The following is a 20271-nucleotide window of genomic DNA, read 5'->3' as shown; positions in this document are numbered from 1 at the left end:
CAGACAGAGCTCCCATGAAAACACACAGCCATCCAGGCCTCTGGGTGCAGGGACTGCCAGAGCCTTTCACTGGGAACCATGGCAGAGAACAGCTGTGTTTGGTGTGGCCAAGATCTGCCCACCCTCAGGACTCAGCTATGAGAGGATGTTGAAAGATTAAGGGGCATAAGGGAGTCTGAGAAAGACTCATAGAACCAGGCTGTGCCCTGCCTGACAGCAACAGCCACCCCAGAATACACAGGTTCAAGGGGATGCTGCATCCTCCTTTGCAAAGTGAAGCCAGTAAAAGGAGTGGGTAGAGGCAAACCCCTCCTTGCCCACCTTGCTTCCCCACATGCCTCTGTGCAGCAAGTATGAAGCCTGGAAGGCCAGGCAATGGATGATGTGGATGTTAGTCCATCTACACCAGAGGTGTTGCCATGGCTGTGACACCCCCAGACCATGTCCACCTCTACAAGAAAGATGGGTTACAGTTGTAGGTGACTCCTTTCTGAGGGTCCAATGTACCATACAGACAGTCCTCTTAGTGAAGTCTGCTGCCTCCCTGAGGCCCAGGTTAAGCACAGCACTAGGACACTTCCCAGTCAGGTTCAGCTTCAGATTGTTATCCACTGCTGCTTTTCTACGTTGGTGGCAATGAAACTGCAACACACAGTCCAAGGGCAATCACAGGAGACTTCAGGGCCTGGGGATGGTTGGTAAGGGATTCTGGAAGACAGTTTCTTTCCTCTGTCCTTGTGAACAGTTGTGGTCAGGGACATTGAAAGAGATGGACTCAGTTTGCTGAACATATGGCTTGGTGGCTGATGTCACTGCCACAATTTCAGGTTTTTTAATACTTTTTTTAACAAGGCATGCTGCTGTTAGATGGGATCAACCTTTCCCAAAGGGAAAGAGGATCTTTGCTCATGGACAGCTGTAAACCAGTGTTGGAGGGGAACATAGATGCTATCGGGCTGGCCTGTGACAAGCTGTGGGACATTGCAAGGTCAGAGGGTGCAAGTGAGGGTTCTTGGCCTGTTGCCCGTGTTGAGTGTACTAGAGCACACCTAAAGCCTTAGGGAGGTGAAACAGGGAACCAAAAGGGAACCCCACTTCCTCCACTACTTTGTGGCATATGTGCCTGATCCTCATCAGTCCAACTGCACCACCCTGAGTGGGGGCTGACCTGCATGGTAGATTAGAGCAGGGATCTGCTATGCCCCCATCCTTCTCTGTGCCAGGCTGTGGGGAACTGAGCAGAAGCCAGAGATGAACATTAAAAGCATGGTTTTGATTGCACAGGTAACACCAAGTAGCCAGCTCAGAGCGGCTTCACAGGGCATGACAACTCAGGAACCTGCCACTTGGCCACTAGGACCACTGCCAGGGATAGAGTAGATGACACATGGAGGCTGCACTGGCATGTCCCAGCCAGCCAGAAGCCCTGTACTAGCAGCCTGGAGGTAAAAGGGATCCTGGCTACCATAACCTCCCCAGCTCTGCATACAGGATACCCAGCAGGGGATGATGGGCTGCCTGCTTCCAAGGAGCACAGCTGTGGCTGGGCTGGACCATATTGATTTTGGATGTGCTGGGAGAAAGGCTCAGGCACCATACCCTATTCCTCTAGCAAAACTTCTCCATCAGCAGCAGGAAAAGCAAGAGCCTCAGCCTGCACTAGCATAAATCCTGCAGATTTGGAATAATAAGCAGCACAGAAGAGGTTAAACACTGTAAACCTGCTGGAGGCAGGGAGAGTGTGAGCTGGTCAGAGAGCATTGTAATGCTGAGTATACAGGTCTGGTCAGGGGAACCCTTTCCAACTCTCTCAAACAGACATTTTTCCAGGGGTGATGAATCAGGAGTCATGCAGACAGAACCTTCTAACACAAGCATGCTTCAAAGCTCAGCCTTTCCCTTGCTCTACAGGCCACACGGGCACAGGTCAGTTTAGGACACATGCCTCCTGTGGAGTCCCTCAGAGGGCTGCTCACCCACCAAGAGGCCAGGGCTGGGAGGACAGATGGCCACGCAGACTGCCTTGCGAACTAACCTAGTGTTCATCTTTACAAGCTGTATGACACAACCATGCCAGAGCACCTGCAACCCAGTGAGGAACTGCAAGAGCTACTGCATGGAGCAGCCATCTGTGGGCAGAAAGTCGTACACGTACAAGGCCACCGACTTGGACAGGTAGGTCATGGTGCCAAACCGGCCGCTCGGTGCACTGTCATACAGCAGGCTGCAGATGCCTGTTGAAGGATCCCTCTCCAGCATGTGCTCATCAGCGCCCAGGGCTTTCTGGATTTTAGACAGGGAAGCAGAAAGGCATCATTAGGAAAAAAGGCAATCCCATTATCAGCTTCCATCCCAAGCATTCTCTGTTGCACTCAGTGTGACACATTGATGATGAGGAGTGGGAGGAAGACACTACAGCTTTGCTGTGCCCCATGACCACAACAGGGACAACAGGCAGGGCTCTCCAAGTGGGTGAGCCCTGCACAGGTATGGGGAATGTAGCCAGCAGCCCTGGGTGAGGCCTGGCCCCTACCTGCTCCTCATAGAAGAGGTCATTGGCTATGTGCAAGATCTTTTCCACAGCTATGATGCCACCAATGGTGTGCACCTCCATGTCCACCAGCATGGTGAGCACTAAGATAGCTTCCACCAGCAGCTGCCTGTACTCTGGCTGCGGCACACGGTTGAGGACAGATTCCACGTGCACAGCAAACTTCATTTCCCCTGGGGTCATCTGTGAGTAGGTAGAAAGAAGCGTATCTAAAGCACCGTATCACCTGCTCAATTCCTGAGCTATGCTGGGCAATCACCCAGGGTAACCAGCACACAACAACCCATGTGTCGCATTCCCCATTCACATGAACCTCCTACCTCTCTGGTTGTTGAGGAGGGAAGAACAAAGCCCTCCACAGAGAGACCATGGCACTGCAGAACAAGAAGGAGACATCATGGTTATGGCTTGGAGAAGCATCATGCTAAGATACATAGGTCCAGTCCACAAACTTGCTCCCACTTGAGCACGGGTGCCTGCTGCCCATACACCCCAGCTCCTGACTCCATATAGAATCACTCCTTTTCCATCAGTTCAGCATCAGCCAGAGACCCCTGCATGGGGCTCTGCTCCCTGGCTCACTATGCTGATGATCGGCTGTGCCCAGAGCACCTTCTGCTGTGGCTCCAGCCATGCATTTGTTTGCTTGATGCATAAAGCACCTGAGCAGCTCCCCTCTGCAAGGTACAGGCTAAGACATGTCCTACAAGACTACACGGCAACTGCATGTCCTCTACAGCTCTCCAAGGTCAGCTGTAGGTCTTGTCTCTGAAGCATATATCTACACAACATCAGGGACCAGCCCTGAGTGCCTAAGTCCCCTTGGCAAGGCTGGTGCCTGGGACCAGAGGCTCACATGCATGGAGAGGCACCAGCTGATGTCTAACTCACCTTCTGCAGGACCTTCCAGACCTTCTGGTAGAAGCCCACAGGAACACGGTTAAGGGCCCCATCCAGCCGGCGCCTCCGCTGCCACTGGCCCTGCCGGTTGTCCGTACTGCCCTGGTCTTCTAGCGTCCTTGAAAAGGAGTCCTTGCCCAGCAGCTCTGTGTGCCCAGCAGACTGGGCAGACAAAACAAGAACCACAGAGACTGCTGCAAAGTTAAATATCCCACAGGAACGCAGCCTGCTGCTGCTCAAGAGTTTGTTGTTTGAGGTTCTCCAGCCTCATTCCCAAGACAGAGCTGCTACCCCACCCCCTGCCCCCAGCAAAGCCCCACCTTACAGTCCCAGCTCCCTGCAGCCCCCCCCCAGAGCACAGCTCCTTCCTGCAAGCACAAACAAGCAGACCTCACGTGTGCAGCCAACAAATACAAGTTACCAGAGAGGACCTGAGGGCCGTGTCCCCGGACTGCAAACTGAGGGGCTGAAGGAGAAAGGGAGACATGGAAATGAGAGCATGCCAGAGCAGGGCAGCAGTCACAGCAAACAGAGCAGCAGCAGCAGCACAGATCAGGGTCAGGTCACAGGGCAGTTATCCCAGGAGTTTTGAAAGGAAAGCTGCAGAGGGCTGCACATGCCAGAGCTGCAGCAGCAGTGGGTTTGCACTGGCCTGCGCACAGGTGTAGGACTGCTACTGCTCTGCTAGCTTGCTGGTATGGGCAGGGATTTAGTCTTGAGCAGACAGAAGGACCAGTAGGAAGGTCACTGCCCACAGACAACCCTCTGTGATGTCAGGTTTCACACTGCAGCAAGGTGGCCCTAACTCTGCTGCATCAGCCTAGCCCCAGCAAGCTCTGTCTCTGATGACAAGACACGTTCTAGAGCTCAGGACTCCTCCTGGACATAGGCACAAGAGGAGGTCCTTGGCATTTGTAGCTGACCACAGGCCTCCTTCCCCAGAGAAGAAATAGCTGGGGAGGCTGCAGGCAGGATCCAGTGAACTGTCCAGCAGAGTCAATACTGGTCATGGCACTGGCAGCATCAAGCCATCCTGCTCAGCAGATTTTGTGAGTATAATGGAATGTATTTGAGCACAGCTCCCAGCTGGCTGTAATGGCAGTTGCTTTGAGGGGAAGCCAACTCATTGTTGCAGAAGCTGAGGGAAGCTCATTGACTTGTGCATGCAGGGAAGCTGCCCTGGTGCACGGCATGAGGGGCAAAAGCTGAGGCTGCAGGACCAGGGAGGCTTCACCTTACTCCCAGGCAGAGACTGCCTACGTTTATCCAATTGCTGCAAGAGAAGAACAAAATGAAGGTTCTGCTGTTGGAAGATGTCCACCAAGACGCTAGCCACACCTGGGATACCACATGGTCCTCCTCACCCCTGCACCTTCTCAAGCACTCCTGTGCTCCCACTGAATTGCCAGAGCAACCCCTACCCACTACCAGATTCACCCCAACTTTCCCCCCAGGACAGGACTGAAGACAAAATTAGCTCCTGGATGCATCTGTATCTCCCACTCTTCCATCAGTTCTGTCTGGTTTGTAGCTGGTTTTCACCCACAAGACCTGTCGTGAGTGGCCTGAACCACCTGTCCTTACCTGTTTGATTTCACTTTTCAGCCTGACGAGGCCAGTGCGCTCAGGTCTGGTGGTCCCCACAGCTCCCATGTCACAGATGGAGACAGCCGTGGTGAGCGACGAATCCACTGAACACACTGGTGGGGAAGAGAGGTCTAGAGTGGGTAATATCGCTCAAGGCATGGCCATTCCTCATTGCTGCCCGGGCACTGGTACCTCTGCATGACCTTGCCCTCTAACATGATAGCATCAAAGATCCATGAGCGCAGTACAGAACTGATTCAATTCAGACCCAACCCGGTCAAGCATCAAACTAAGCAAAGCTCAAATAGCCATGAGATTCAGGCTTGATCCCAGCATCACTCAGCCCCATCCTTATGAAGAGCAGAGCTTCCTGCTGACCCCTCCAGAACTGAAGCATCTGTGCTGAACATGGGGGAGAACAGGGACAGTGCTCAAAGGTAGGAACACATAGATCTGGCCATGCTGTGCATTCAGCTTTGCCCCGAGATGCTCTCTGCTGGGACTCACCACTCCTTTCCACCCCAAACTCCTTGCCAGAGAGGATGTGGTAGAGGAGACTCTTCATGTCTGATGGGCTGAGATTCATCAGGTTCTCCGTGGCTTCCCCAGCTGGAAAGAAGAGAACTGTGATTTTGTAGCCTACCTTATAGTCCTCCTAGGACATTTCTACCCTGCATGCCATTCTGTGACCAGGGGGAGCACTGGTACAGGAGCTCATCTGGCAAGGACATACACTAGGCTCCAAGTGTTGCCTATAACATGGACTCTTCCCATGGCCAGCCCAACACATGCTGGGATGGAGAATGCAGTGCAATCATTCGTTTGTACTGCTCAAGAACATGTCCAGCTGCAGACACTGGCACTTCCATGCAGGGTCTTGTCCTAGCCTGAGATGCCCACTTTTAACAGTACTCCTTTCTGGATGACAGAGCCCCAAGCATCACAGCACCTACCCCAGCGAGGGTGTTGTCTCTGCCACATGTACCTGAACAACGCAGGGAGTGTGCCAGCTCTGTTGCCATCACCTGGATGATGAGCCCAATGCGGATGCGGAACATCTCAGCAAACAGTGCAGGCTGTGTGCGTATGTACATGGCTAAGTACACCATGATCTCCTAGAGGGGCAAAGGCAGATCACTTCACTGCTGCTCACCAGGGCAGACATTCAGCTGTAGGCTCCCCTGACACCCGGCCCCTCACCTGGGTGAGGATAGACACACTGAGGTTCTTCTCACTGGCTTCATCAATAAGGCGAACAAGTTCCTCATAGGGGATCGGGCTGGGGCGTGGACAAACAGCAGAGCAGGTGAGAGGCAGCAGAGCAAACCCTGCATACACCCAGTCTGTACAGCCCCAAGAGGAGGGATATAGGCTGGGGACAGCCACCCAGGGCCACTCCTGCCCATGGACCCCAGAGCAGCAGGCTCACATCCAGACCCAGCCCAACATGCTTGGGGAGAGAGTGGTGCCACACTCACGTGGAGATTGTCTTCTCACGTGGCTCTGGGGGCAGCCCCACGGTCAAGTGTTTCTGGTGAGACAGGAGGTCAGTACAGGCCTGGGGACAGAAAGGCAGCCACTGTCAACAGCTGAGGGTTTGGGGGCTCAGCACAAGGCAGAGGGAGACAGAGCTGATGCAGCCATGGTTCTCCTGCTCACTCTGCTGCCTCCTCCCTGACAGACCTCAGCCTGTTAGATGCTGGCTGTACAGCTGTTACCTCATCCAGAGCTTCAACCTTCTTCTTGAGGATGCCAGAGATGTAGCGGATGAGGGCCCACTGGCGTGTCTCCCCCACCCGCGCATACAGCTCAGTGAGGAGCTCCTTGATGGTGGGGCCAGGCTCACTATCAAGCCCTGTGTGCCACTCGGGTCCCCTGTGAAGGTGAAGGAGGTGCTGTGTTATGTCCAGCAATTAGTCTGTTGCAGCTCCCTGGCAGGTCCCCTGGGCTGTGCCAAACCCCTCTATGCACAGCGAGCCCTCAGGACACAGAGATCATCCTACTTGAGGATGTGGAGCATGTAAAGGATGTCTGCTTGCTCCTGCAGCGTGGGGCAGATGCGCAGCTGGTCCACCAGTGCCTTGCAGTCCACATTGCCATCCTCATCACGTGGCAAGTTCATCTCTGCATAGAGTGAGTGGCTCTGGGGGAAGAGAGACCTGTGCTGATGATTAGCATCACCAGCACCCTGCACCAAACGGACCAAATGCATATTCTCCCTCATCAAACAACAGGACTTCCCCTTGCAATCCTGCAAAGACACTCTGGCTATAGCTGAAAGGATAGCTCAGTCTGGGAGAGACCGAACTCACCTTGCCATCCGAGTCATGCTGGTGGAGTGAACTCAGAAGCTTAACTGACTGCTGCGATGCCTGGAAGATCCTGCTGGGGACATACATCCCAACATCTAAAAAAAATCCCACAGGTTGGCGGAGACACAGCCAGCCCCAATCACCACTACTGTGCATCAAACTACCTCAGACACTGACACTGCTCCCTCACCAGTCCTTGCAGAGAAGTTGGCTATGGGAGAAGCAGCCCCTGTCCACCCATTCAGAGGAACACTGCAGGGAGCTGCCATCCTTTACTGAGTTTTCATGGGGCTGCCCAGGCACCAACTGGGCACTCCATGGCCAGGACTAACATGATGAACATAAAGTGCCTTTGCGCAGGTAAAGGCTTCGTTTCTCTGCAATCCACGGGAACCCTAGCATCATACAGCTGTGAAAGCTCCCAGAGCACTTCAACCTCACCCCTGGGCTCAAGGGAAGATGTGGAGGGTGTTGGAGTTACTCACTCTGGACATGCAGATCCTTGGCCTTGGATGCCAGGGACATGAGGTCGCGGGTGGTGTGGACAGCAGCCCTGAAGCGGCTCAGCCCTCCCCGCTGCGTGGTCGGAGGCAGGTTTGACTGGGGAGTCGTGCGCTGCAGCAGGTGATCCAGATACTGAGCAACCTCATCATCGGTGTCCTCTGGAAGGGAAGGCAGCAGAGCAGGAGTTCAGCCACTTTGAGTCGTGCCACCCAAAGGCCCAGAGAGCTCCCACCTGTGCCTCAGCAGGGACAAAGCTTTGCTGGCTGCACAAAGTGACAATGTAGTACCACTGCTGGCAGCCAGGTAGACTAATGGACAGTGCCAGCAGCCAGGCACACAAAGCACCCCTGTTCCTGCAGGGGACACTGCACCCCTGACTCCTGCCTGGGACACTGCCTGCCCTAAACTGGGGCTCCCCTCCATGTCTCACGTTGACAAAGGAAGAAACAGCACATTGCTGCAGCATGTCTCTGATCCAAGCCTGCGCAAGACCAGGAACGTCACACTCAAACCCTGCAGGAAAACCCTCACACTCCTTTCTCCAGGGAAGTGGGGAGGTACAGCCAGAGGCAGCTTGTCCAAGCAGAGACCACTTACAAGCACCCCAGCACAGCAAGGGCATCTTCTAAGCTGGACTCCCGCAAGCGAGCAAGGCAAGGTGGGTTTTGCAACAGTTATTTGTAAGTTGGAGTTACAGGAAGAGTTATGGTTCCTGCCTTGCTCTTTGCCCAGCTTCAAGCAGCTCCCAAGACCACATCAGGATCACCAGAGGCACCATGCACTAACAGCAGCATGGAAGACAGTGCTCAGAGGCCAAGTCTCTGCTCAGTCAGGAGACAAAAGTGAGGGGATGCCCCTGGAGGAGAACTGCCCCAGATAAAACACAGATGTCAACACACTAACAGTGGGCCAGGGCAAAGCTATGCTGGTCTGCAGCTGGCAAACTCAGAGAGATGTGCTGGCCCCTGGAGACAAGCTGCTGACTGCACCTGAAGCAGCATGGCATCCCCTTTCCACCCCTCAACAGCATGCCTCGTGACAGTGCCTGAAGGCTAGGCTGGAAAATCCTCTAAGCACCACCCTTCAGAACTTCACCTGGCTGCAGCATCTGACCACAGGAAAACTTTAAAATTTAGCATCTACGAGATGCTGTTGAAAAGTCAGGCAGATTCTCTCACTAGAGCTGGGAGGCAAAGCAGACACCTTGGACAAACCCTGATGCAGCCTGTAAGGAGGCTGCAGATGAAGTGAGAGAAGGGCAAGAAAAATGAGCATTCAGAGTCCCAGCAGTGCATTCACTGCCTGCAGGAGCTGCAGAGGTAAAACAGATAGTGGGAAGGATGATGATGACCAGTGCTAGGTCACACAGGAGATGTCCCTAGGCCTGCTTGCAAGGGGAACAGCAAAACTTGCACCCTGCCATGGTCCCAGCAAAAGGGGAGGGGTCCCTTATGCTGTGATGGGCCAAAGCATTCTCAGGTACTCTCTATATAGCAGTAAGGCTTCCATTTGGCACTCAGTGGAGTCGCTCTGCCCGGAGGAGGGGCAAAGGCTTTGGGAAAAAACAGATTAATTAGGGACATGGTGGCTGTTCCCCACCACCTTGGTCACTGTGCTATCACCTTCTGCACTGCCATTTATGCATCAAAGACCTTCAGCCACATCTCCCAAGCCGAGGCAATCTGCCAACCCTTTATCTCTTCTCCACAGAGCAGCTTATGAAGGTCAGAACTGCTCATTCCAGATATGGCTGACAGAGAACCAGAAAGGAACATGGCGAAAACACAAACACGTGAAGAACACAGCAGTGTATGCTGGCAGGGAGGTTGGGTGTTATGGTTGTAAGGGTGAGTTAGGCATTTGCCACCCCACAGCAGTTGACTGGCCTGTTTTCCCTTACCATCCTCTGCTACCTGCAAGCCATGCAGCCACTCCTAGGTGTCTAGCTTCTCAAAGCTGTCACTGCTGAGCCTGCAACTCATGGCAAAGACCTTACCCTCTGGCCCAGGGTCCATAAAGCTGAGGTGCGTTCGGCATGATGTTGTCAGGAACTCCGACAATTTACCAGTCTGAATTCTGGGCAAGAGATAGGAAGGTCACATGGAGAGGAAAGGGGAAGTGATACCCTTGGCTTTACCTCCTGGCTCCTGCCCTTTGATGGGGAGAGACATGTTCACCAGGGGCATACACACACTGGTGTCTGCTTTAGCTGCCTGCAACTCTTTCAGCCGTGGGTGGGCATGGAAGGGTTGCCCAAAAGCTATTAGAGAAATCCTGCTGCCATGGGTTTGACGACATGAAGAGCCATGTCCTGTCTTTCATCTCCTCTGTTGGGATTGTAGCCCTAGGGAACACTGATAGCCTAGCACACCCCAGTGTATCTTCTTCAGTTTGCTCCCCCATGGCCTATGCTCTGCCCAGCAGGTATACTCATAAACAGGCTCTTGGAGACCATGAGCTCTCTCCCTCTTGCACTGCAGGAAGCTATACTCACCTTGCACCACCGAAATACCCATCCTGCAGCTTCTGCAGCATTGCCAGCACCGTGGGATGCACACTGTTGCTGGTTTCATCTGTGTGGAAGATGCACAGGCAGTCAGGCCTCCATGCTCAAACACGCCCCCAGAAAGCAACCCAGGACTAGGTGGGCACATTCAGACACCCAAAGCACCATGGCCAGACCCTTACTCTGGGGTATGTGGTCAGGCTGTGGTACCAAAAGCACCACCCAAAAAGAGAAATTCTGGACTGTCCAGGCTGGATTCAAGGAAAACCATGCCAGGATGCATCCTCAGATTTCACCTTGGGCTGAAGCAGACAGTACCAGACAGCAGCACCTAATAGCCCCCTGCTCTGTCTCTGCCTTTCACATAAGGAAGCAGAGGAGTGGGCTGCTGTTGAGGGCAGGAGACACCACAGCAAAAGGCAAGCTTCAGAAATTAAGGGGATTTCAAATATGCAAGCAGAGACAGAAAGGCCTTAAAGGAGAACAAAGTCACTTTCCTATACCTGGGTTATAGGGAACCTGTGAGCTGCTGTAGGCAAGCCAGTTCTACTCTGTGCCTTTACTCCTTCTGGTTTACCGTTTTCCCCTCTCTGTTGACTAGGAAAGCCTTTAGCATTTGCTCAGTCTTAGAGAATAGTCAAGACACAGAAAGACCACCAAGAACACTTCTACAGAGAAATTGTGGTTTTGGTCTTGCTCCCAAAAGGCCTTCCCACAAGCCTATTTGCCTGAAGTCTGAATACGACTGTGCCAGCAAACAGCGCTTGAGCTGCAGGTACTAGTGCCTGACAGACAACCCTGTTAGCTGCCAGGCCAGCTGCCCACTCAACATGGCTCTTCTGAGCAGTAAGCTCTTCACAGGATACTACTGGCTGCTCCAGCCTCACCATGTCCCTGTTTTTGAGATGGTCACACATTTGCCCACCCCCTTCCTTCTGTAGAGCTATTTCCCAGGGCTGCTCTAACCAAATGCCTTGCGAGGCTGGAGCATCTATACCGAGCATGGTGTGGGAGATGGGGAAGGTGATGGTTGGTCGCCCAGTCATCCTCCACCGGCTGCACAGGTAGGAGAGGTCCGTCCTCAGCATCTCCACAATCATCTTGTTGTCAAGAGCCAGGTAGAACTGCTGCTGGTCTATGAACTGTGAGCACAGCAAGAAACATGATTGGCCTTACATGCAGTCATTTGGTCCTTATGGTGTCACCTATGTCTTCCCACAGGCATACAGTCAAGCTAGCCATGCTGTGCACCCAGAGGGCATGTGCCTTTCATTGACAGCTCATCCCACCTTACTTAGCAGGTGCTAGTACAGCCTAGCAAGGGCCCCTCAAACCCCAGAGCAGCTACTGGCCACTAACAACTATAGGGACGGAACTAACACCATAGCTCAGCAGCAGCAGCATCCAGCCCCACACAGTGAGTCCATGTTGTGCCTGTTCCAATTGAATATGCACTCCCCAGAGTGCTAGGTTTGGATTACTGCTAGGAATGAGCCTCTGCAATGTCACTCACCTGTGGGGTAAAGGTAAAGATGCTCTTCCTGATTTTGTAGAGCTTGGAAGTCCCAAGGACACCCATATGCCGGTAGGGCCGTCCAGTAAGGCACATCTGCTTGTTGCGGCCTGGGAGGGCAGGAAGAGGAGTTTTACTACAAGCCTTCTCATGAAAGGGCTGCAGCAGCAAGTAGTGCCAAGCATCTTGCTACCAGCCAGCAGGGAAATGCTGGTTTGAAGTTGGGATATCCTAGAACTGTGTGTCAAGCTGGTACAGTTCAAAGGGACAGTAATTCTGTCCCCAGCCCTGCACAGAGGGGTAGAGACATGGTGAAACAGCAATACACAGCCTGTCCTGACTTTTGCAGTGTCACAGTTTCTGGTCTTTGGGCATGTCAGAAGCAGGAGCAGGGCTTGGGGGGGCCCCTCTGCATAGGGCTGGCCTACCTAAGTTGACAGCTCTGTCAGCATTCCAATTGCTCCTGAATGACTTCCAAAGCCCAGGATGGTGCAGCAACAACATTATCCCTTGCTTGTCAGCTCTGGCACTTGCCAGGCTGCTCCCCCTGCCCATGTCACACTTGGCCTTTTGGTGGCCTAAATTAGCTTCCAAATTAAATCACAGCAGATCAGGTGTCTGCTTTGGCCCAGGCTAAATCTCTGGCTCCTGCAAAACAAACCCCATGCCCGAGGGCTTGCAGCATCAAGGAGCAAGCATGCAGAGGTGAGCACATCCTCCCTTCATACTCAGCCCTGCCCACCCACCAGCAACAGCCATACTGCCTGAGCTCTGAGCTGTCTTTGCCAGGGACAGCCAGAGGACCCTTCCTGGGGTCTGGCTAGCCTCCCCCATCCAGATCTGAATACAGGAACAGAAGACAACTCCTGCCCACATGAGGTTCAACATCTGTCAGAGTTTCTTGTCTCTTCCTGGGGTGACTGCAACTGCAAGCCAAAGCTCTGTTTCCGTCAGAATCACACTGAACAGCACTGTCTGCCACTTTGCTCCCCTTCGGTATCAGTGGCCTTATCAGGCCTAGAAATGGGCAGCAGAATCTTCATCAGCCAAGCAGAGCAGGACATGAGTGTCCATGAGCAGGAGTGCCAGGGGTGAGACAGACCCTTCTGCACCCCATTTGCTGCAGGAGCAGGGAGCCCAACTCACCCAGCCGGGCATAGATGTGGCTGAGGATGCGAGCAGGCTGCACTCTGATGGGGTAGACTTCTGCCACAGTCTCCACGTTAATGCCCTCCTTCTGCAGGATTGCCTTGATCCCCTCTGTTTCAGCCAGGATACACACTGTGGATGGAAGACAGTCTCAGTGCAACAGAGGCACAAGGGTGTGACAACACTGCCCCATGCCTTTGGGGACACATACAAGGCACCACACTACAGAGAAGAAGCTGTCTGGAGTCCCCTGGGAACCAGTTCCCACTGCAAAAGTCTGCTTTGTACCTCCTAACACTCTATACACACAAGTCTTCCTCACCAAGTGGCAGGAAGACAATTTTCAACCTCTCTGCAGAGGAAGCTGCAGCAGATGATAGTTTCGTGGGTCAACAGAGGATGAAATGGAAGGACTTGCACCCCGTCTTCCACCCACCTTGCCAGGGTTGAGACTGGGCTGTATTGGCAGCAACCCACCAAGAAGAGCCACCCCAGAGCCACCTCTGTGAATACCACACAGCCAGAGTCCTCCCTATCTCCCAGGCTCAGGGGTTTGGGACTGATTCCTTTCCCTCACCTTGGACCACCACATCAGGTTTAGGGACAGTAGCGAAACGGCGGTTGAGGGGATCTATTTCACCGGGAGCTAGAAACCCCTGTGGAAAAAAAGGTATAAAGAGATTAACACTTTATGGGTAGGGTAGAATGGGTGATGCCTATGGACAACTCACCTTTAAGAGGTCCTGGGGGATGGAGGTTACAACTTCCCCATGGTGGGTGGCAGCATTTGCACCTTCACAGCTCAGAGCCTAGTCCCACAGTCCTCCCCACCACCCAGGGTGACCCTACCTCAGCCATCAGACAGCCCAGGATGTAGAGGGACTGTCCCCACATGTGTGGCAGCTTGCCCATGGGTATCCTGTCCACAGTGTGCGGATTCCTGTATTCTTCATCCACCTGAAAGACAAGCCAGGAGGTCAAGAAGGGATCCATAGACACAGGATGCTGAAGGAAGCATCCTCACTGCATCTTGAAGTCCAGCAGTTCAAGACTTAAAACAAGGCGTGACAACAGCATTTGTCACAGCAGATCCAAGAGCCAGGTTACATTCCTCCTCTCTTATTATGACTGCCCTGGGTATATGTGTCAGACAACACAGCAGCTGCTCAAACCATGTTTGGTTTCTCAGCTTGGGCCATCCCACTAGAACTGACATGCCCCGGGAGCACCCAGAGATGCTTTCTGATACTGGTGAGGAGCACATCTCTCCTGGATGACCTCAGCATCAGGAGGCCACTGCTCTTAGCCCAGGCCCACACAAATTCCCTCACCAGTGAACTGGAGCTCAGCACCACCTACTCAGCCCAGGTCTGCTTGTCCTGAGCTCTCAGAGCACTCGGTCTCTGAGCAAGCAGACTGTCAGCAAAGAACTCTTCTGTGTGGGAGCAAAAAATGCTTTGGGAGAAAAACCCCAATTTTTTATCACGGTTTCATAACAGCTCCAAGCCATCCTTTTTATACATGAGGTTTCCATGCACTACATGTGTCCCTTCACTAACAATTTGGCTTAATAAGCACTTAAAACTTAATTATCTGGTAATGAGACCAGGATTTTCAGCACTGGACTTTCGTGATCCTTGTGGGTCCCTTCCAACTCAGAATATCCTGTGATTCTATAAGACACTCCTGCTTTCCACCATAGCTCAGGATCACTCACCTTATCTGGTGGGACACTGTACAGCTCTGGCAGCATGCGTACCCCATTCTTCCCCTTGATAAGAACCCCTTCAAGGGCTTCCCGGTACTCCTGCACCTGAGAAGAGAGGAGAGGAAATCTGCTGCCAGCTACCTGCTTCCTTCCTCCGCACACTTCTCCTGCCAGGGACATTTTTCCACTAGCCCAGCAGGTCTCACCTCTCTTACCTGTTCCATGTTTCCACTGAAAATCCCATCAATCATCAGGTATGCCCAGAAGAGAGGCCACTCACACTCAATGTTCTCAAACAGCTTCAGTTCAGCAGGTTCGTAGTAGAGGCGTTTGGGATCCTGTACGTGACATCAAGGCAAGTGGTATGTAAGAGGATCCCCTCAAACTGACAGGGCTTCTCCTCCCCCTGAGACCCTAGCCTCAAATGTCCTCCCAGCCCTGATCTGCAGATGGCCAAGAAAGAGTTGAAAAGCAGTATTACCTCCAGCCTCTGTTTTCTCCATTGGACTACTCCCTCCTGAGCCCTCTGCACTGATAATGGAGAGACTCACCCTTCTTGGGGTCTACCTCATCCCCAGGAGAGCACCCCAGAGCCCCCAGAACACCCCAGATGTTGTGCTGTTGTACAGCAACAGCACAACATCCCCTGTGCCATGCTGGGTCCCCTTGGCCTTCCCTGCTCTGCCTGAGTCTCTCAGTATGTTTCCTCCAGCATCATCAAGCTGGTCACACGGGGCCAGAGAGGTTCCTTCACAGCCCTCCTGCCATGTGGTGCTACTGTGAGCCCAACACAAGGGAAGTCGTCAGGATGAAGAGCTGCCTGCACAGAGTCCTCCCACCACAGTGCTGTGTAGCAGGGAGGGTTGAAGAAAGGTCATTATGCTAACTGCTCTGTCTGCTGCAGAGAAGGGAGAGTGCTTGCCTTAGCAGACTATTCAGGCAGAGAGGACAGAAGGAGCAGATATCTTCTACCTGGACTCCAGCCACAAGCTTCCAAAATCCCATCTGACTCCAGCTAGCTGCATGCCTCTGCAGGCACTGCTGCCCTTTCCATGCCTCACAGCTCCCCAGAAGTAAGTAATCCACAACTCTGCATGATGCCAAAGCTCACAAGCACTGGGAACACTGAATTGGAGATGCTGCTGCTTCTCTCTGGCTCCAGAGGAGGGGCAGCCACACATACTGCCTATTATGGGCAGGTCTGCAGAGGTGCAGCAAAGGAGAAGCATTCAGAAGCACTCGACCAAAGGTTACAGGCCCAGCAGCTGGTGATGACTTAAGAGCCTCTGAGTATCATTTCCTGGTTCAGTGGTTAACAAATGAGACTGCTGCTTATTACATTTTCCTGTTTTCTCTCCCCAAAGCAGCAAACCCTCCACTTGCTCCCAGGGCCATTCTGATAGTACCCAAGCTGACTGCTGGTCTAGGAGAGAAGCAGCTTTGAGACCTCCAGAACTACCATAGATGAGGCTGCTGGGTAGCAGCTCTGCAGTCAACTCCCCAGGCCTCCTCTGGTGCAGCCCTGGAAGAGCCCACCTCAGCAGGGTTCCCATGCTGGGCACTGGTCCCACCTTCTACCAGCCTAGGAAGGACACACCACCGGGTCTCAGGATACAGGCAGAGCCAGTCTCTGGCCATCTGCTATGGGTGTGGGTGGGACCTCTCCAATGAGCTCTGGCATTTTGGGGAGCCTTGCTCAGACCCATGAACTACCTGGGGCTACTCATGGCTCTTGTCTTCCCAGTGCTCCCTAATACAGCCTTTGTGCTGCATCCAGGCAGGCTGCTGCTTGGCAGTCAAGTTCTGCCAGGCAGCAGGGCTGAGGACCCTCACCTCTTTGGGAGTCCTGTATCCATCCCGGAGGAAGCGGCAACAGCCATAGCGCCCCTGGAAGGGAGGAAAAGATTTGCTGAGCAGGAGGCACAGTGTGAGATATCTTGTACTTTCAATGCAGAAGCAGGGGCAGAGTGTTTTCTTCAGCCAAAAACCCCCTCCCTCACTCACCCAGCACTCAGGTACCACAATCACAGCCTGGGGCCACAGCACACAGGGATGCTTCTTTGCACACCCCTGCCACAGGTCACAGAGACTGAGACAGGACATGCCCCAGCAACCCCCCACAGAACATGTTTTTGGGAAGAAAGGACTACAGAAGTCTGGACTGCAGCTGTCTCCTGGGAACAGTGAGACAAGGGCAGAGATGCTCACCTGCAGCTTGGTGATAATCTCCTGCTTGGTGATTTCTACCAGGTCGCTGTCCTCCACAGCAAATGCTGGGTAGGAGATGACAGAGAGCACACTGGCATCCACCTCCTTAGATGTGGAGGCCCTGGGCAGCATTGAGTGGAGGATCGACTGGGTGAAGGGGAAGGAAAGGTGGTTAGGCTGTCAGGCCAGGCATCATTCATACTTGCAAACCCAGTAGATCACAGTTCCTCTTGCAACAGCGTAATGCCTGAGTGGGTCTCACCTGGCAGTGCTGCACTTCATCTGATAGCACCCATATCACTGACTGCGGGCCTCCCTTGGCTCCAAAGAGGTCCAGCTCATCCAATGCCTCCAGGGCAGCCTGAAAGCAGGGCGAGACCCAAAGAGACATGCCCTTCACCATGCTGCTCATCTGTAAGAGCTCTCATTCCATGCTAGTCCCTGTGTGTAAAGCACTGCCCAAATTTAAAAGAATTTGAACCCTGCTGTGGCTGCAGAACATCTCTGGTCAAAATGGGACATCTCCAGACATCAAAAGGGCCTGGGACATTTTTGCCACACACCCCCGATTAACTTTTCACACCCAGTTCAGGCAAAATCCAGGCTAGAATGGCACAGCTTTATCCCAGTGCACAAGAAGACAGGTTCCCCAGGAACCTATCACTGCACTGAGCCTCAGCAGTTCAACATGCCCAGCCTGACCTGTCAAAATGCAGCTCAGGGCCACGGGCGCTACTCATCCAGCCAGCCAGCGTTGCTTCCCAGCTCACCTTGGCCATGCCGACAGAACTGGCATTCAACTCGGTGATGCCCTGGTTTGTCTTGTCCCCACGCTCCCATATGCCAAAATCCTGTGAACCAGGCACTGTTTCAGAACACACTCAGAAAGTCTTTGAATCCCACCCATCTATGGTGCTTCCAGAAGGTGCTGATGTGGCTCAGGTGGAACCCACAGCTGTTCCTAGACACCAGTCCAGTATCTCCACCATCAGAGCACATGCTACCCACCGCAGTTTTGTAGGCAGCTTCAATGTAGAACACAAGGTTCTGGATAAAGTTGACTTCATCCAAGCTGTGAATTATGTGGAGGCCTAAAGCAGAGGAAAGAATTCACATTAGCTGCTCCAAGCCCACAAGCATATCCAGAATGGGGCTGCAGTAACCCAGGGATGATTCCTCCCCACTGCATGCCTGCCCAACAGGAGCTATGTCCTAACTGACTCTGTATCCACTCCCACCCCTTACAGCAGCACTGGGGCTTCAGACAAACGGGGGCTTTTGGAGAGATCGACATCAAGGGGCACAAACCCACCTCAGGTACTGTGAGCATAAGGAAACAGTGGGGGTCACGGAAGCCATTGCAACAGCTTGGCAACCAGGAAGCTGCACCCAAACTGAGACTCTGGTGAACCTGAAGAGTAGCACACTCAAAGCTGCAATGGGAGCCCCCAGCATTACCTGAGGCCGTCATTTGTGCAAGCATGAGGAGGTAGAGGGAGGTGGCATCCATCTGTAGGTGACCCCATTCGTGGTCTCCTACCACAGTGGCACAGGTGTGGGTGTTATACTTGGCATGCAGGCAGTCCCTGGTGCTCTGACTGTACTTGAAGGCCTCTACCTTGTCCACCTTGAGAAGGGCAAAGAGATGCAGCATTCATTGAACCCTGTCTCCAGAGAGATATGACAGCTCCTGAGCTAAGGGCTGCCCCATGCCATGAGTGGAGCACATGGAGCCATGCCTGGCAGGGCAGAAATTCCACAACTCCTGGGTTGAGCCCCACTGTGCACCAAGGCAGTGAGTCCAGGCTCACATGCTGCTGCAGCACAGGACTGCAGCAGTGGACAGACCATTGCCACAGCTGCACCATGCAGAGAGAAAAGGGTTACCCCAAATGTCCTCAGGGAGGAGGAGCTGTAGAATCCTGCCAGGCCTCATGACAGGGAGCAGCCAGCAAAGGCTCCACTGGCTGCCAGCCCACAGCTCAGGAACTTCAATCACTCCCATGACAGATGCTCACTCAGAACTTATTTCAAGACTTGCTGGAAGGGGGCCTTCCCTCTGCTCATCAGAGAAGACTGGGGAAGGCTGGGAGAGCTAGGACAATAGCCTCTGTGGCACAGCTGGGCGTTAAGGAGACCACATGACACTCAGAGGTACTCCCCAGCCCCTACCTGTCTCATCATGCACTGGAGCAGCCCCTGCATCAGCTTCACCACGCTCTGCAGGAACAAGGAAAACAGGTTTGTTAATCTCCAGGAGAAGCCCTGACTCAGGATCAGCTGGCCACTGACCTTTGTGGGGCTCAGTGTCTGTAATCAGAGCCCCTGATCACATTTTCACAGCCCCTGGGTGACAGCAGAGGGAAGATTTCTTGGTCTGCCAGCAAGGCCAGGTTGCCATGCTGTGCAGGAGGACAGAGGGCATGGCTACAGGACATGGATCCCCAGCCCTTGAGAAAAGGTCCGCGGCCCCAGATCATGCCAGAGCCAGAGATCTAGACCCTCTGGTTGGGCTCCAGTGTGGTCTGGGAAGAGCAGGCTCTGACATACATTCCCACTGCCTCCCGTGTCGGGGACAGCCGCGTCCTCGTCCTCACTGCCCCTGACCCAGCTGTGAGCTGTGGCTGACCAGAGCGGGGTGACTGCCGTCCCCGAGTGACACCAGCCCCGCCCCCGGCTCCTGCTCCCTCCTACCTGCTCCAGCTCGTAGGCCTTGGCCTTGTCCTCGTCGCGGTCGGCATTCTTGCGGTAGGCTAGGCCAAGACCCCACACCGCCAAGATGCTGTACACGTTGTCCCGGACCCAAGCGTCCTGGTGGTCGGCGCTGGCGGGGAGCAGCCCCGTCACCGCGTCCTGCGGAGGGGACGCACCGTTCACACACAACTCCCTGGCCCGGCGGCTGGCGGGGCGCGCCGAAGCCCCGCGTCTGCTCCTCATTCCCGGGCAGAGTCCGCACCTGGTGGCGGAGGATGGTCTGCTGCACCAGGCGCCCGTAGCCGTCCAGACGCACACCCGAGTTGCTCCGGCTCCTCATGACGGCGGCAGCAGCAGGACAGGAACCGACACCGGCGGGACGGCACGGGTCCTGTCAAAGCCCCGCCCCGCCCCGCGGCACCGCCTGCTCGCTGCCGCCGACGGCGCTTCCCGAGAGCCGCTGCGGCCCCTGAGCGGCCGCCCCACCCGCGCTGCCCTGCGCTCCTCTCCGGCGGTGGCTTCGGTCCGCGGAGCGCTCACTACCGAGCGGACAGGACCTGGAGGACATGGAGGCCCCGAGGGCGGGGGGGCGGAGGCCTTCGGCGCCCCCTGCTGGGGGAAGGCCGAGCAACGCGGAGT

At 54.2% G+C, this 20271-nt stretch overlaps 1 protein-coding gene across 6 annotated transcripts; it reads right to left on the bottom strand.

Annotated features, from left to right (window-relative positions):
- Positions 1 to 779: 779 nt before the first annotated feature.
- Positions 780 to 20188, bottom strand: PHKA1 (phosphorylase kinase regulatory subunit alpha 1). 6 transcript variants are annotated; one of them, XM_064427394.1, is made up of 33 exons: positions 19895 to 20188; positions 19633 to 19791; positions 19111 to 19158; positions 18397 to 18565; positions 17947 to 18029; positions 17709 to 17789; positions 17201 to 17299; positions 16939 to 17085; positions 16564 to 16617; positions 14946 to 15068; positions 14740 to 14835; positions 13872 to 13979; positions 13600 to 13678; positions 13020 to 13154; positions 11874 to 11983; positions 11358 to 11502; positions 10349 to 10427; positions 9851 to 9930; positions 7836 to 8012; positions 7351 to 7445; positions 7042 to 7181; positions 6757 to 6913; positions 6517 to 6596; positions 6239 to 6317; positions 6024 to 6153; positions 5546 to 5647; positions 5036 to 5151; positions 4686 to 4724; positions 3873 to 3917; positions 3443 to 3613; positions 2872 to 2925; positions 2534 to 2734; positions 780 to 2283 (listed from the first exon to the last, which is right to left on the bottom strand). In XM_064427394.1, exons 1-33 carry the CDS (start codon positions 19970 to 19972, stop codon positions 2110 to 2112), a joined length of 3633 nt encoding a protein of 1210 aa, XP_064283464.1. In that variant the 5' UTR covers positions 19973 to 20188; the 3' UTR covers positions 780 to 2109. The 6 variants fall into 6 exon arrangements, with proteins under 6 accessions (XP_064283464.1, XP_064283466.1, XP_064283465.1 ...); XM_064427396.1 differs by lacking the exon at positions 3873 to 3917; XM_064427395.1 differs by lacking the exon at positions 4686 to 4724.
- Positions 20189 to 20271: the final 83 nt, after the last annotated feature.

Source organism: Passer domesticus, chromosome 7 (genome assembly GCF_036417665.1).
Source record: "Passer domesticus isolate bPasDom1 chromosome 7, bPasDom1.hap1, whole genome shotgun sequence".
Classification (NCBI taxonomy): Eukaryota; Metazoa; Chordata; class Aves; order Passeriformes; family Passeridae; genus Passer; species Passer domesticus.
This window is presented reverse-complemented; position numbering and strand designations above follow the sequence as displayed.